Source organism: Tachypleus tridentatus, chromosome 3, assembly GCF_004210375.1.
Source record: "Tachypleus tridentatus isolate NWPU-2018 chromosome 3, ASM421037v1, whole genome shotgun sequence".
NCBI lineage: Eukaryota > Metazoa > Arthropoda > Merostomata > Xiphosura > Limulidae > Tachypleus > Tachypleus tridentatus.
Window position 1 is genome coordinate 75,924,197 of NC_134827.1, and position 16,950 is coordinate 75,941,146.

Sequence of the window (16,950 nt, forward strand, 5' to 3'; positions counted from 1 at the left end):
CTTTTTTATAACAGTGGTACGTCGCTACCAACGTACAATAGAAACATTCCAAAGTCACAACTGTATTTTGTATTTATTCAAAATAGCATGTTTATTGTAATTTAAAATGGTACACAATGTTAATTTTCATATAAAATCATTAAAAAACAATGTATCATCCAATTTCAAATTTTCAAGTTTTGTTTTTTCCTATTGCAGTTTTTACACTAATTAATTACAAAAAAACAAATACCCGTAAATAGTTAAAAACTGATTTTTTTTATATACAAACTGAAATTATGAGGAAAAATGGCCTTCAAGTATTACATTTCCAAATGTTTCAGTCCATGTTTTCAAAATATTTCTGAACCTTTGATTCTACTAAAACACTTCAATTCTTACTTTTAAATACCAGTGTATCGTTTTCATTAGTTATGATGTTTCACATTAAAACTGTACAATGGAAGATTTTATCAACTTTAAGCCACTGGTGAAAAATAAGGCCTATTTATATGAATTGTGACGTCAGGAATTTGTTTGAACTCCTGAAAATTGTAAGAAATCAATCTTTTTTTATATTCTTGCTTCAGCTCCTAGAAAAATGTGAAAAGTATTTTTTTTTCCCTTCCACTAAGAAATGAAAGAAAAATTATTTGTACTTCATCTCTGGAAAAATTTAAGGGACCACTTTCTTTTCTAGTTTCAGTTTTCTATGTAAAAAGATATTTAATAGTACTCATATATAATGAGTGCAAACTATGTATTATGTTTCATTTAGTTATCTACCAACTCAATGTCTTTCTTTATAAAGTTATTCTTTGAAAATTAATAGTTTTTAACATACCATGTGAACAAGTACTTTTGTAAGTATATAAATGCTCCCATAAAGTCTTTGTAAACCTGGCATTTATACAATAACTGTTATACAACTTGCATTGTTTTATAGTAAATAGAAACAATAAATAAATGAAAACACTTTCAAACTAATATGTGCATATCTGTTCTTGATGCTGTTTACACTCCACAATCATATATTTCATGTTTATATTTCTCCAAAGTTGCAGTGACCAGTGCCTTTAGCATGTTGTTGTGCCTCCTGCTGCCCTTTCAAACACTGATTACACACCAGGCAACGAAGCGAGAAATTCTGAACATCGGTGAACTGTCGACTTGATTTTGCTTCGTGGGCAATTTCCATAGCCATCCGCAAGACAGACTGATCTGTTGTGGGGAAAATTGTTTGTATACTATGCGAGTGATCCAGAGGTTCCAACAGGAGAGGGTCATAATGGATGCCATCGTATATGAGGAAAATTCTATTTTCATACTTCGCATCTTCTCCAAAACGATTTAAACGCACATTCTGGGTATCTACAGCAACAATTTCAACTTTATAATACTTGCTTAATATTGAAAGTTCTATAGCACCACCCCAGCTGTTGTTATTTAAAATCCATTTGCAATAATCTTTGTTTGATTTTCCAAGAAATGCCTCACAGTAAGTCTCTTTGTCAGCAGAGACAGTATCTGCAATGATCATCCTCAATACATCTCCAACTGTGGGATCATATACACCTCCTGAAATAGCAAAATATACACTTGTAAACAAACATGAATTATTAGCTGGTACCACTCTTCGGATTAATATTCCACTAGGCTTCTGTATGTTAGGAAGGTTCACCTTTCCTTGGGATTTTTCCTCATCTTTTGCCACCAAAGTCTCTTTTCTTTGGAAAGTTTCTTCTTGAACTATCAAAGTGTCTCCTGATTTTATAGGCAGATTTTGAAGATTTCTACATCTATCTGAAATATCTAGCGGTTTTGGAGGAAAACCTGCAAGTATTTTTATGCAAAGTGGGTTGCAACCAGTCACTTGAGCAATAGATTCCATTAGGTCAGCTACAGTGTGCTCTCGGGTTAGATGGCTTAGCCTGCTTTGTCCATTCCTCGACTTGCACTGCAAAATAATTGGTGACGAAGCCATACTGTAAGCAAAAAAAAAAAAAAAAAAAAAATCTATTTTTACTTTGCACAAATAAAATATGTAACAAATGCATAGAAAACTGATGTACATATTTCTTAACACTTATAAACCAGTAGAAACAGATATAACTGTCTGCACATGATGAAAAGGGCATTCAGAAGTAAGTTGCATTTATAAATATTGTTACAGATTGTTTGTACTGAAGGACTTTTAAAATCCAAATAAATTATATGATAAAAATTAATGTTTCAATGTAACTCAGAACTGGAATTAGACCATACAAATTATAAAGATAACATGGGACCATTTGATCCTTCAGGGATGTCCTCACAAACCAATTCTTTAGAAAAATAAAAATCTTAGCTCATCACTTACTTCCCAGAAAATCAACAATTTTCCCTCTAAAAACTTCTATAAAGTGTTACCATACCCTACCATCAGTGACAACTCTTTACATAACACACTCATCCTGTTACAAAAATAAATTTAAAGCAAATTTTGCACATGAATTACCCTAATTTTGAAGAGTACAATCAGATCACACTATAGTTAATAGAATGTTGGTTTCCATTTGCAATTATTTAGTTATAGATGTTGTTTTGGTATTTTTTTAAACTAAACTGTTAACAAAATAGAAATGCAAATACTACATGCTTAATAATATTTGTAAAAGTTATTGTAACAGATTCACAAATTCTACACAAAGGGTCAGTTTACAGAAAATAGTTTTATACGTTTACCAAATTCAGATTAAATTCTAATAACAGACCTCAGTAAATTGGTATAATTAGATATATATAAGCAAGAATTAAATCTACTACTGTCGTGAAAATAGCGAACTAAGCAAAATTAACATTTCCAATTATTACTGTCTGACTGTTCCAACTATTCAAATATACAATATATTTCCATTATTATTTCAGTTGAATCAAGGTATATTTACCATAACTTTAACTCAAAAATAATCAACTTATTCGAAAACGTTTTCTAGTTATTACTACTTGATTATTCCAACTATCTAAGTCTTATGCAAGAATAATCAATTGGTTGAATGTAATCACTACTAGGCCTAATTGTTAATCACTCCACATGTAAACAACAAGAAAGCAAATGAAAGATAACACTGTTTCACAAATGAAATCCTTTAATAAAAATTAAACAATAAATATAATGCTTTCTACACTGCTACTGAATAGCTTTGTATTATAGGTGTTTTGACCTTCTTAAACCAAAAAACAACATACAACAGTAAAGATTCATGATATATTTTGTACTAATAAAATTGCTAATTATTTCTCAAGATTTTACACCAGTGACAGGATGGGAAAAAATTAAACATCTGTAATTACAGACTTTTCATATATAGATATTTTTTATACCAGTTTCTAAGTTATAAATAATTTTAAACTATGCAAAGAACTTTTATTCAGTAGTTGTTCTTTCAGCAAGAAATAAAACATTATATAGAAGAATATAACCAAAAATTAAGGGAATAAAAAACATTAGTTGGTTTGTGTTTTATCCTTTAAACAGGTCAACATCAATTGATGCTGCTACCTACAACATTCCAGCTGCTTATGGGTTTCAAACTAACTTCATTTTAGTATAAGAATCATATTAAAAAAATTATAGTTTAGGATTAATTTAGTTCTAAACTGGTATAGAAAATAATATATTATTTAAATAACCTACCACAAAACCCATAACAAGCTGAAAATATCAATTCCATTCCATGGTTTTGTTTTTCTTTACTACAAATTTTCACAATACTAAAACAAAGCAAACTAATTCTTTGTTTAAAATATTTCCTTACATTTAATGATAAAACTATTAGATTCTTGTTGTAGGGAACATAAGATTCTGTGAAAAGTTGATTCTATAAAACACCACCACAACATTTAGTATTTGTCAAAAAAACTTGTAATAAGGTGGAAGCTATTGTGAAAATATATATGAAAGCATTGTTTAATAGAAAGGTTTTGTAATTCTGTCATCAGTATGAAAACTTGAGAAGTAATTAGCAACTTTATAAATACAATAAGTAAAAGCTTTTAAGTAAGGAATTGTTAATATGGATAAAAGTTTGGAAAAACATATTACAACATATTACAGTTTACAACACAGACTAAAGAAACTGTGGAAATAGAAATGTTAGCTGAGAAATCAATAAATCAAAAAACTTAAGAGTTTACTGCATTAGGCAGTGATTCAACAGTGTGACAACAAAATTTTGTTTTCCTATCTAGCTAGAGCAAGTTATAATTAAATTGGAGTTCTTTTCATGTAAGTTAAACTTAATGGTATTACATATAGTTACTAGCTCATGTCAAGCATTTTCTGAAATATACAGATAAATAGGTATATTCAGCAATCAACATTCTTTTAGGGAATAAACAGTAATGAATAGCTCTTTCTAATTAAAGCAATCCTACTTTAACTAACATTTGGTTGGTCACCTCATTAAATAAACTGTTCATTTTCCATTTTCAGTGCTGTTATCCAAAACTACAAACAGTAACACTGGTATACCAGATAACTTTTGTTTTCAAAATATCTCATACTTAACTTTTGTCATTTGGTTTGTATTAGCCACAGTTACAATGTTGTAAACTTACGACACAAGCAACATTATAATTTATATTTAAATTAATATATATAAATAGTAATCCCTCTGAAATACGTCGTGACAGATAGTTTTATTTTTCTAACGTATTAATATTACTGCGACAATATTGAAACTAATAAATACTATTAAGTATTATTATTAGTCTGACCAGTACTGCAGTAGTTTAAAGAGGTAAATAGATTGGCTTTTAAACTTTCAATGTCCTGTATTGGTATTAGGCCTAACGCAATCAATCAAAACTTTTTATTTTCTCTGTTAATGTTACTTCTATTCTAATAGCAATACTTAATGTTACGGTCAGACTTCGTGCACAACTCGAAGCTTATATCTTCTAAGTTTCATTATGAAAAATTAACCAAAGGGTGGTTCTCCAAGTCGAAAACAAAGCTACGAATACATTTACCTCAGATTCTTTGCACACAAAAGTACAATCCAGTTAATATTCAGAATCCCTTTACTTGTATAGACTTTCTTTCCCGAAGCATCACGAGTCACCTCGTGCCAATTATGACATCATAAGACCTTAGACATTATTCAGTACAAACACCAAGAACGTACTGGATTCATTCCTTCTAATTCCTCACTCTTCATACAAATACTGTTGTAGGCTACGTTTTTAACATCGTGTTCACTAGAGGGAGATTCACACAATGTAATAACTGATAACTGAGAAATCTGGAAATATAAACGTTTTAGTTTCTATGCTACAGTAAATTACTTAGAATTAATTGATCGGTTCAGAGTTAATGAAAAAGTGTTAGTTGGAGTGTGCGTTAGCCTATTTTTTCAGTAATTTAATCGTCGAATTACTTATTTCGTTTTAATAATAGGTAAACACACAATACCTTGTTAAGTAATTTATAATAAAGTTTAAATTCCCACTAAGAGAACAATACAAATTTATGAGGATAATAATTTTGACATTTTACGTGACAAAATAAAATTCGTATACATTTGATATTGCCCCATTAATGTAAATTTAAACTTTATATATTCAATGGTCAGAAAGGAAGTCAGGCCCCCCGCTAGTACAGCGGTATGTCTCCGCATTTACAACGCTAAAATTAGGGGTTCGATTCCCCTCGGTGGGCTGAGCAGATAGCCCGACGTGACTTTGCTATAAGAAAAACACACAAAGGTAGTCAGTGGGTCAGTCGGCGTATTTGTTGCAGATAGATAACTGAGGAAATTTCACTTGAGTTAGACCTATCATTAATTTCAAAATTTCTTTTGCAACACCGTTTGTGAAGTTATCCCAACAAGTGAATGTAACTTGTATATAACTTTTATAAAGAAACAAAGCTGTTGTTATTGTACTTTTTAAATAATTATTCAGTTAAGTAGGTTACTCATTGAATATTAAAATACTTAATTTCTTATATTATATCATCATTTATTGTAGGCTTATTCAACGTTAAGAAGTATAAGTAATTCACTAGCTTGTTATTTTTCAACTAGAAACAAAAATACTCATTTACCATCTTTTTCTCCACATTCCCATGATACGTTTATCTCTTTGTTAAAAGTACATTAAATTTTACAACATTTGAAATATTTCATTCTCTTGAAATAATTCTCAATATTCAGTTATTGCTTTGTGGAAATGGTTTCTTTTTGTTTTGTTGTTAAGCGCAAAACTTCTCAATGAACTATTTATGCTGTGACCACCGCAAGGATCGAATCCCAATTTTTATGGTGCTGGAATTACTTTATAAAGAGTAATAAAACTTCTCTTTGATTCGTACATCAATTATTTTTTTATTTTAGTGCAAATCAATACAGTAGGTTGTCCGTAATTAATAGAACCCCGAATTTTAGCGATTTAAGTTCGCAAACATTCCGCTGTCCCACTGGGGTAATTTTGCATTAATTATAAAGAGGTTTTTAACTCTTATAACGTAATCAGAGGTGAAACTGTAGCTTGGTCATCACGTCACGATGTCACCTAGCTAGCAGTCCCAGGCAGCAAATCTGAAATCTCAACATTTTCAACGTGATCCCAGTCAACACGCTTCTCTAGCAGTTATCGTGCGTTGTAAGAGGGATCCCCCGCTGTTACAGCGGTAGGTCTACGGATTTACAACGCTAAAATCGGGGGGTCGGTTCCCCTCGGTGGACTCAGCAGATAGCCCGATGTGACTTTGCTATAAGAAAACGCATACACACACGCGCGTGCGTTATAAAGGGGACAGTTAATCCCGTTATTTGACTCATAGCAGAACCCCTTTAGCAGCGATTGTTGCTGACTGGTTCCCTTTCTCTCTAGTTAGTGGTTCAAAATGATGGATGGTTTTACTAAACTCTAAGGGTTTTCGACCTGAACGTTTAGCTTTTGTGTGAATAATACACCTTTCACATTAAAGATGTCATTAACAAATGTTCAATTACCATTGCATTGCGTTTGATAAAAAATATGAACCAATTATAACTCTGGTATACTGCATGATTTTAATAATGACCACAAAATTATGGTGATAGGTCTTACCATTGACTGGATTTTTTTTAAAGGGTAATGCCTACGATTGTTATTATTTTAGCTTAATTTAGTATTATTTTTGGAATTTTTCCTCTTTCAGTAAAAGATAAGTCTGGATTTAGGCTAACTGGCAGTAGAGACGTGTCCATTGGAATGACGAGTGAATATATCCCTTGAAAAGTTTTGCCTTTCTCCATCTGAGATATCAGGATTTACTCTTTTAAAACTTTTAGATTATTCCAAGTTGTGACTCCATTCGCCCTCCGCTAGTACAGCGGTATGTCACCGAAATTAGAACGCTAAAATCAGGGGTTCGATTGCCCTCGGTGGGCTGAGCAGATAACCCGATGTGGTTTTGCTATAAGAAAAATACGCACACACATGTGACTCCATCCGACATGAACACGTTATTTTTGTTTTGGACTAGCGGTATACTCAAACTATGTGACGAAAGAAGTATATCCAATCAGTGGAGACCTAGGTGGAGACAGAACATGTAGCAACATCACACCGTCGCGAAGTTGTGGAAAGAGAACCTGGAAACTTTTTTATTATTAAAAAAGAATTAATAGACATTTTATCAAGGCAAAAAACGTATTTATTTTGTATTTAATAAGACTTAAAAGCATACACTTTTAAAGAGTAATTTTATTTGAATGAGAGTTCGAAAATTTAATTTCATTAGTGTGTTATATTCATAATATATACAAATAAATTCTAATGTATATTCCAAAGTGGATATTTTGTTTGTTTTTAAAATCGCACAAAGCTACTCGAGGGTTATCTGTGCTATCCGCCCCTAATTTAGCAGTGTAAGACTAGAGGGAAGGCAGCTAATCATCACCACCCACCGCCGACTATCGGGCTACTCTTTTACCAAAGAATAATGGGATTGACCGTCGCATTATAAAGCCCCCACGGATGAAAGTACGAACATGTTTGTTGCGACGGGGATTCGAACTCGCCTCCCTCGGATTACGAATCGAACGCCTTAACTCACTTGGCCACAGTGTTCTGCTGTCAAGTGAAATACACACACACACATTTTACTATAGTTCTATATATGCAAAAACGGCTCGTTTGGGTTGAGAAAATATTTTACACAGAAGAGCGAACAACGTTTCGACCTTCTTCGGTCATCGTCAGGTTCACAAAGAAAGAGGTAACGGACCGGAAGCTGACCACATGTTTGAAAGGGGTTGTGTAACTGAGTGTCGGAATGTAGAGGGCGGTATTAGATGTTTGAATATATAATTTTATTTATTTTATTATATTAATATAGGTATAAAGGCGCTCCTTCATATTGGTTTATTTTGGGTTTAATTTGTTTTATAAGTTAGGCTTCTTTAATTTTGCGTTTGTTTATATTTGTTTCTTTATTTAGTATTTGAGTGTTTTTTATGGTTATGTTGTGTTTATTTGTCTTGCAGTGTTCGAAAACGTGTGAAGGTGACTTTTATGTTCTTTGAATCTGGTTTCCATTTTTCTACTTGTTTCTCCAATATAGAAGTCGTGGCAGTTATCACATTGTATTTTATAAATAATGTTGGTGTGGTGTTTGTCAGTGTAGTTTTTACATAGTATAGACCTCAGTTTTGTGCCTGGATTTTGAATAAATTCTGAAACACATAAACATTTGTTTCATGTAATGCAAAGTTAGGCCATTAGTAAATTTATATATAATGATAATTAAACGTTAAAAAGCTCAATCAAAGCAATCCTGTTCAGATAGGAAATGCACAGAAGGTCCGGCATGGTCAGGTGGGTTAAGGCGTTCAACTCGTAATCCGAGGGTCGTGGGTTCGAATCCCCGTCGCACCACATATGCTCGCCATTTCAGCCGTGGGGCCGTTATAATGTGACGGTCAATCCCACTATTTGTTGGTTAAAAAGTAGGTCAAGAGTTGGCTGTGGGTGATGATGACTAGCTGCCTTCCCTGTAGTCTAGGGACGGCTATCGCAGATAGCCCTCATGTAGCTTTGCGTGAAATTCAAAAACCAAACTACAAGACATGTAAATGCATGTGTTATGCTGTTTTTTATTGGAGATCTTATCTTAGTGTTGCTTTTATGCAGATTTCTGAGATACTAAAAGTTTTTCATGTTGTTGGTCAAGTTGTTGTAATTATGAACACTAAAGGCATTTTCTAATCACTTTTTGGTTTAAAAAATCATTTCCTAATTCTGGAGATTTCTACCGGAATTTTCGGAATTCTTGTGCAATTTCAGTACTTTTAGTAAAGATATCACCTAAAATACAAACCAAAGTAAAAAAGTTACATTAATCGATCTGTTTTCAACTTACCCTGAAGAGAAACGTTGTTGTAAGAAAGACTATTTTCTTAGAAACTTTTCCTGTTATTGCCTTGTGATACCATATATGATAATATTATTAGATTGGTGAAAACCATTTCTGATTTCGGAAATTTTTGTGGATTTCTCGAATTACTAACAAATTTACCAAGAATTGTTCACAAAAACTCTTTATGGTTTGTCTGAGGTTGTTTGTATTGTTTTTGCTGTTGTACAAACTGTTGAAGTTTTAAAATGTGTTGTTGAAGCTACTGTAGATGTCGTTGAGACTGTTGTGGTCTTGATGATTGCTCTTTCGTTTTCCAACTATGAGTCTGTTGGAATTGTTGGATAATTTCATAGTTTTGAGTTAAGATATTCAATTTATTAAAAAAATTACACGAATTTCAATTTTCTCTTTCTCTTGTGATTGAATATATATGCCTTTCATTCTCTTGTCAGCAAAAAACAGAAAGAAATAACAAATTATCTACTGTCGAGCTATTTCTATGTTTCTTGTCAAGTTGGAGCTATTTCAACGTTGTTTTGTTAAGTTGCAGTTATTTCCATGTACCACAGATCTATGAGGTTAACTAATCCTTCTAAGAGAAAAGTATATTTACCTCTATTTCCTATCTGATAAGAATATGAATACTTCTTTTCGTAATCATATCCATTCTCTGATAAGTTTTTTCATAAAATTAAATAGGTTTCTACTAAGCCTTTTATGCTGCGACTGCCGAGGCTGTTTCTGCCAAAATTTAAAACCAACTGATGTTTGTTAGACATCAGTCGAATATTCCGAGATTTTTGAGACTACTATTTATAAAATTAATCATTTCTAAATCTTGTTCATTCAAAGAAATTGTCGAGATTTTGCGATCAGATGACTCACTGTATGGAACTCCTAGGCCTTTTAAGAAATCCTTTACCTACTTGAGAATTAATTTATCATGTTGGATTCGATTATAACTTACATTTTAAATTGTTTAATTTGTATACCCTGATAAAACAAGTTGTAATAAGATGTGGCTCGTGTTTTTGGAAGTAGAACTGACCATGTCTCCATCCGCATTGTTTTCATGTGTTGTATTTCCAAAGTCATGAAAAAGATCTTTCACAGATCTAGGCAAGAATTTCTCGCTCATTTCTGTTCATTTTCTTTCATCACTCGATGGTTTATATTCACCTAGAGAAATCACAAAGTCCTTTAAAAATCCATCACTTATTTTGGAATGTACTGATAATAACTGCTCATCTTAGTATGTGGAATTGCTGTTGAATTCTTTTCGTTACTTGGATGTTTGGCTTTCAAATAGCCTAAGAGTATTTCGCCACAAAGAGCTGTATTTGCTGCTATTTCTAACACTGCCAATTTCTTCTCCTGTGTTGGTGATGCAAGGTTATTTCGGAGACTGTTTACAAACTCAGGTATGAAAATACCAATTTCAGTAAATGAAAGTCGTTGTAAAAGATTGTTGACAGGTGAAGAGAAGAAGAAATGGTTAATGTTGTTTCAAAATGTCCCAGAAGAGAACGAGTGTACTCCAAATTCAAAGAAACCAGTATGTGGAATATTAAGGTTTCTTAACATGCGTTTAATTGGCTGTGAAATAAAACGAAAAGTGTAAGCTGATTTCGTATGATATGAAAGCTCAGAGCCTCCAGACGTGTGAGGACCATGGAAAGGAATACTCAAATATTTCAACATCTCCTCGACTGAGCCAGGAATAAAATTAGCTGAGAACCAATAAATTTGTCTTTTTCCATTATCGGTTGATGTGGTTTTATTTAATGTATCATGAGTTTGATTTCGCAGTTGTTATCTCTGCATCTTTTGTTCTTTTTTGGACTGTTGAAGAAATTTGGGTTTGTAGATCTCGAATACCATTTATAAATGCCAGTTACACAAGTCCTGATAATTTAGGTGTAGACAATAACGAGTCGTTTTGACCCCTTAAGGCTAGTTTTTCTTTCTGTGAGAGATGGGGGACGTCTTTTTCTAGGGGAACTCGAGGAAGACTAGATTTTAGGGGTGAGTCATCTGCTGAAGAATTACCAGAACTTCCTGGGCGGGTTGCAACCAAAACTATCACAATTATCGCAAAACATCTGAAAATAAAATAAATTAAAATTATGTTGTTTTTTCATTTTAAACTGAAAGCTATAAAACAGAATACCTGGACTCTTCCTGTCACAGATATCGAAACCCAATTTTTAGCATTATGAGCCCTCATAATCAGGGAGAGAAGTACACAGTTTTTAAAAAAAAAGTTCCGTGAATGGTTGTTTGTCATGTTTAAGAATTATTATATTTTTAGAGAGTTTCCAATAATTTATTTTAGTATATTGCTATTAAATTAGGGACGGCTAGCGGAGATAGCCCTCGAGTAGCTATATGTGAAATTTTAAAAGCATACAAGCAAAATATTGTTAAGGTCACCATCTAGCGGAATGATCATTAATAAGTTAAATAATTAAGTATCAATATAATTTATTTCATTTTCTAAAAGAGGTTAATGAGGGATTTTTAATTACAGACTAATTTGTTTGAGTTTGTTATGTAGGTTGAAGTGAATCTTAATCCTTTAAACAATAACAATTTAAAGAAAAACCAAAGTTCAGTTTTCAACTATAAACGAATTGACTTAGAGAGAAAATAAATAAAACTTTACAGAATTGATTACGTCCAAAACTTCTACAATTTGAAACATAAATTAACAGTCTAAAGCCACCAGAAGCTCGAAATAAATCGGAATTAACTTACTAAGTATTTTACTCATCTTTAGACAACAGCCTCTCCGGTGGATCAACAGGCTTACAACAATAAAAATAAAGCTTCGATACCTGCAGTGGACACAACGCCAAGAGTTCAGTGTGTAACTTCACGTTAACATTCTAGAGGAGTTTAAACACTGCATTATAATTACAAATACATTCCACATTACTTTAACTAGATTATGAGCAATAATGAATAAGAAGCGAAACTTTAAGTTTTATTATATATTAAGCATGAACGATTGGTATTTCCTATACGTCAGGAATAATCACAAATGTTGTTCTTCACATGGCATTTAAAGCCATATGGCTGATGGCCGGTCCATGGTGTTATTACTGAATTGTACATATCAGAAACATTCTTTTACATTTTTCCTTTACGTAAGTTTCATTTAACACATCACACACAAAAATTACAATGTGACAACTTACGTCGTTGCAACTAAAACAACTGCTCGACGACACTTGACAGATCTTCTCGTCTTCAGGCTCCTCCTAGCGGTCTCAGAGGAGGAATTTAAAAGATAAGTGCTTTCATCCATCGCAAAAATGTTCATTCTTTAAAAAAAAAAGGAAGACAAAATAGTAGTGAGAAGTAATTATATTATATTCTTAAGTTTATCTCTCTTTTTATCACAACATTTTTACTTACGTCTAACACTGTGCTTATTAAAGTTCCACATCATATTTTATTGAAAAACTAGATATACGTAACTAACAAAACAGCCAGTGTAAACACCAGATGTGAGTTGTGTGAAACTAACAGAATAGTCGCTATAAACACTAGACACGAGTTGTGTGTAATATAGTTAATATAAACACCAGATATAAGTGGTGTGTAATCAACAGAATAGTCAATATAAAATATCAGATGTGAGTTGTGTGAAACAAACAGAATGGTTAATATAAATACCAGATATAAGCGGTCTGAAACTAACAGAATAATCTGTTATTATAGATTGGACTTGTAACTAACATGGCTGTCATTAGAAATTTCGAGTGTAATTGGTTCTTTCCAGGTACGAATAGAAACATTAGGAATAAGTGGATTTATTAAAAACATAAATGAACAAGTCAGCATTCACCATATAAGTGATAACAAAACATCAGAATGAATCTCTTGCAGTGAAACAAAGTTTTATGGATTATGGTATAACAGCTGATTGCAAGTAAAATGTACGTTAAACGATATCGAACTCTGAGTAAAATCACTTCAAATCTTTTGTTATTTTTATTATGAAGTCGTGAAATAGGGAAACACTTTGTTAAATGTATTCACATTACTTGACTAGAACTTCTATTTATAGACTTAAAAGAAAATTTTAAGTTTCGGTCATCATTAGTTGCATTACACTATTACAAAAACATTCTCACGAGATGAGCCGAAAATTAACCAATTTCTTCTTTTTATAACATTCATAAAAATTGTAGACGTACCAATTATTGTTCAAACGTGTAACATTTAATAATCCTTTGGAATACGTCAAAATGAGAGAAGATACGTTCTGAATAGAAATTTCCAAGTATTTACACACGTTGGTAATTTGTGTATGTCTACTATATTTTCGTAAAACAACGTTTCGTAAATCCACGAACTTTTGTCGTTAATATACCTACTTTATAGTATATTCCAATGAAAATAGAAACGGAAAATATGGTTATATTTTCAAGATTAATGAATTGGTTTCAGTTTTGTTATTCTGATAATGTGAAATTAATGGTTTCCATTTGTCAGACCTTCTCATTAATATAATATATCTCTTGATTCGCCATTTTTTGTTATAACCAAACTTACTTCATTAATTTCGCCTAAATACGTTCTTAATGTATAAGAATTATACATTTGTTTAAATGCTGGTTTCGCGAATAAGTTCACACAATGAAGGTAAGTGAAAAACAAAAAATCTTGGTTAATGTCTTACCTCCAACTTATTTTCCACAAGTGTCATTGACGACTTAACAAGAAATAGACAAGTCGAATATAAACTCTTGTTTTCAAACCTGGTATACACTGCTATCGCTAGGTCTTCAGTTAAAGTGAGGTCGTTATACAATCACGTGCAGTCACATGATCCCCTGAAACTAACCTCATCACAGGACTTCTTGCGTATCTTGTGATTTGCTAGGCCAAGAGGTAGTGTTGTTGTTTTGAATTAAGCACAAAGACACACAATGGACTATCTGTGCTCTGTCCACCACAGGTATCGAAACCCGGTTTTTAGCGTTGTAAGATCGCAGACATACCGCTGAGCCACTGGGGAGAAGGAGGTAGTAAGTCTTTGTTCATAAAATTTATTTTTGTTTGTTTTGAAAATTTTCGCGTAAAGCTGTACGACGGCAATTAGCGCTACTCAGACAGGGAATTTCCTCGTACAAATGTAGCGTAAATTTTGTTTGTTTGTACTTAAACGCAAAGCTACACAATGGGCTTCCTGAGTCGTGTAAATAACAGGTATCGAAACTCAGTTTGTAGTTTACAAGCTTTCAGGGGTGGATGGGCATGAAAGATTAAATATGTTAATAATTCACCAAGACCTTTAACAAGGTTTACCCCATTCATTAAGATTAAATATGTTAATAATTCACCAAGACCTTTAACAAGGTTTACCCCATTCAGTTAATGTTAAATATGTTAATAATTCACCAAGACCTTTAACAAGGTTTACCCCATTCATTAAGATTAAATATGTTAATAATTCACCAAGACCTTTAACAAGGTTTACCCCATTCATTAAGATTAAATATGTTAATAATTCACCAAGACCTTTAACAAGGTTTACCCCATTCATTAAGATTAAATATGTTAATAATTCACCAAGACCTTTAACAAGGTTTACCCCATTCATTTAATGTTAAAAACTATTTGTTTGTTTTTTAATTTCGCGCAAAGCTACTCGAGGGCTATCTGCGCTAGCCGTCCCTAATTTAACATTGTAAGACTAAAGGGAAGGCAGCTAGTTATCACCACCCACCGCCAACTCTTGAGCTACCAACGAATAGTTGGATTGATCGTCACATTATAACGCTCCCATGGCTGAAAGGGCGATCATGTTTGGTGGGACGGGAATTCGAACCCGCAACCCTCGGATTAGGAGTCAAACGCCTTAACCCACCTGGCCATGCCGGGCCTATTAAGAACTGTTGTTTGTTTATTTTCATATGGAATAATAGTTGAAATTAGATCTAACTTAATTATTCCACACCAAATGAAAGTTGAAATCACAAATATATGTAAAAACGGCTGGTATGGATAGAGAAAACTCTATATAGAGGAACGAACAAGGTTTCAACCTTCTTCGATCATCGTCACGTTCACATAGAGTTTTCTCTACCCATACCAGCCGTTTTTACATATATACTTTTCTCTACAAGTGGGTTTTCTCGTCATCACGGATTATCAATTGAAAGTTGAAGTCACAGTTTGTAAGGAACTTCATCAAATACGAGTGGCACATAAACAGTGACGTAAGTATGTCCCAGCAATTTCGACAGTGGGAGGAGAGGAAAGGGTCTGTCTTGCCACAAGGGGACCATGATCGGCAGTACAAGTATACAAAAATAAATGTAAGAGACTCCTTTTTTTTTTAAATGATGGGAATGGTATCTTTAGTTGTTACACCACTGAACATAAATGTTTTTATAGATTGAAGATAACTGAAATATACGATCTAAACTTGGTGCCAAGTGGTCAAGTACGAGTGTGTGTTTATGCGTTTTTCTTATAGTAGAGCCACATCGGGCTATCTGCTCAGCCCACCGAGGGGAATCGAACCGCTGATTTTAGTGTTGTAAATCCGGAGACATACCGCTGTACTAGTAGGGGGCTGGTTAAGTACGATGCATTATATAACATATTAATAGTTTAATTGCTGGTACCACGTGACATCCTCTTTTTCTTTTCTTTTTTTTTGTAAAGCGTGTACAAGTGAATTATTATGGAAATTGTGAAAAAGCTGCTTAAAACTATAACAAAAATGTTTTCAGAGATTTAGGAATAAAACAGACGAGTAGCCCCTTCAGAATCCACCTTCGGGATAGATTCTGAAATTAATTACTTAGCAGGATCTATAGCTTCTTTTGAAGGATTCTCATGGACATGCTTTAAGAAATAAATGAGCTGTTTGGTCTTGTGATATACTTTTCAGGGTAAGAGTGAAAGATAGACTAAAAAACAGTTTAGTTGCATTCGTCAAAGACTGTAAACTTGCATAATTAATAATTTTATAATAAGCAAACTAATATGGTGCTCGATAGCTTGGGTAACCGGAAAATTTGAATCTAATTTATAGACTAATAAATTACAGTTTTAAAGATAAGTGGATTTGAGAATAAACTTACTTTTTATTATTCTAATGTTGGAAGTATTAAGAACAAAGCAGGAGTCCAGCGATGTATTAAAACAGAAGATTGATATAATGAAAATTATTGAAACTTCGTTAAATTTGGATAACATCGATAACTGGAATTATTTTGACATTCGACGTCATACATTATTTAATAGTTATAAGCTTTTTTTTTTAAAAAAAGTGGGTGTGATGACAGCCTGGTTGGACTAGAGACGTTAAGAGAAGTTAAAACCACATGAGTTACAACCAGAGATTTCACTTAAGTTCTTAATTAGAAGCTCTTAATGTTATAGATCCTCTAATCTGGCCAATTATTTTAATGAAAATTATGTATTGAAGTTAGAGTTGTTATTAATAAGGATACTGATGTAATACTTATAGAAGACTGATTATATGAACATTTATTGGAAGTGTATGAAGTCAGACAGTGAGAAAAAGAGGTTTATTAAAGATGGTTTCCTAAACCGAA

General features: G+C 32.7%; 2 protein-coding genes across 2 annotated transcripts; both read right to left on the minus strand.

The window, feature by feature from the left end:
* Positions 1 to 65: 65 nt before the first annotated feature.
* Positions 66 to 5,220, minus strand: Yod1 (Yod1 deubiquitinase). Its single transcript, XM_076494935.1, has 2 exons — positions 4,993 to 5,220; positions 66 to 1,964 (listed from the first exon to the last, which is right to left on the minus strand). Exon 2 carries the CDS (start codon positions 1,961 to 1,963, stop codon positions 1,022 to 1,024), a length of 942 nt encoding a protein of 313 aa, XP_076351050.1. The 5' UTR covers position 1,964; positions 4,993 to 5,220; the 3' UTR covers positions 66 to 1,021.
* A 2,516-nt stretch (positions 5,221 to 7,736) lies between these two features.
* LOC143247228 (uncharacterized) lies at positions 7,737 to 14,207 on the minus strand. The gene is made up of 3 exons (XM_076494937.1): positions 14,058 to 14,207; positions 12,568 to 12,693; positions 7,737 to 11,469 (listed from the first exon to the last, which is right to left on the minus strand). The coding sequence occupies exons 2-3, from the start codon at positions 12,690 to 12,692 to the stop codon at positions 11,262 to 11,264; spliced, it is 333 nt and encodes a 110-aa protein (XP_076351052.1). The 5' UTR covers position 12,693; positions 14,058 to 14,207; the 3' UTR covers positions 7,737 to 11,261.
* Between the last annotated feature and the right edge of the window lie 2,743 nt (positions 14,208 to 16,950).

Excerpts from the sequence above, each read along its gene's own strand:
- Yod1 (XM_076494935.1), bottom strand. The coding sequence starts at position 1,963 with ATGGCTTCGTCACCAATTATTTTGCAGTGCAAGTCGAGGAATGGACAA.
- LOC143247228 (XM_076494937.1), bottom strand. The coding sequence starts at position 12,692 with ATGAACATTTTTGCGATGGATGAAAGCACTTATCTTTTAAATTCCTCC. Across the intron at positions 11,470-12,567 it reads GTTGTTTTAGTTGCAACGAC|ATGTTTTGCGATAATTGTGA; the intron begins GTAAGTTGTCAC and ends TTTTATTTTCAG.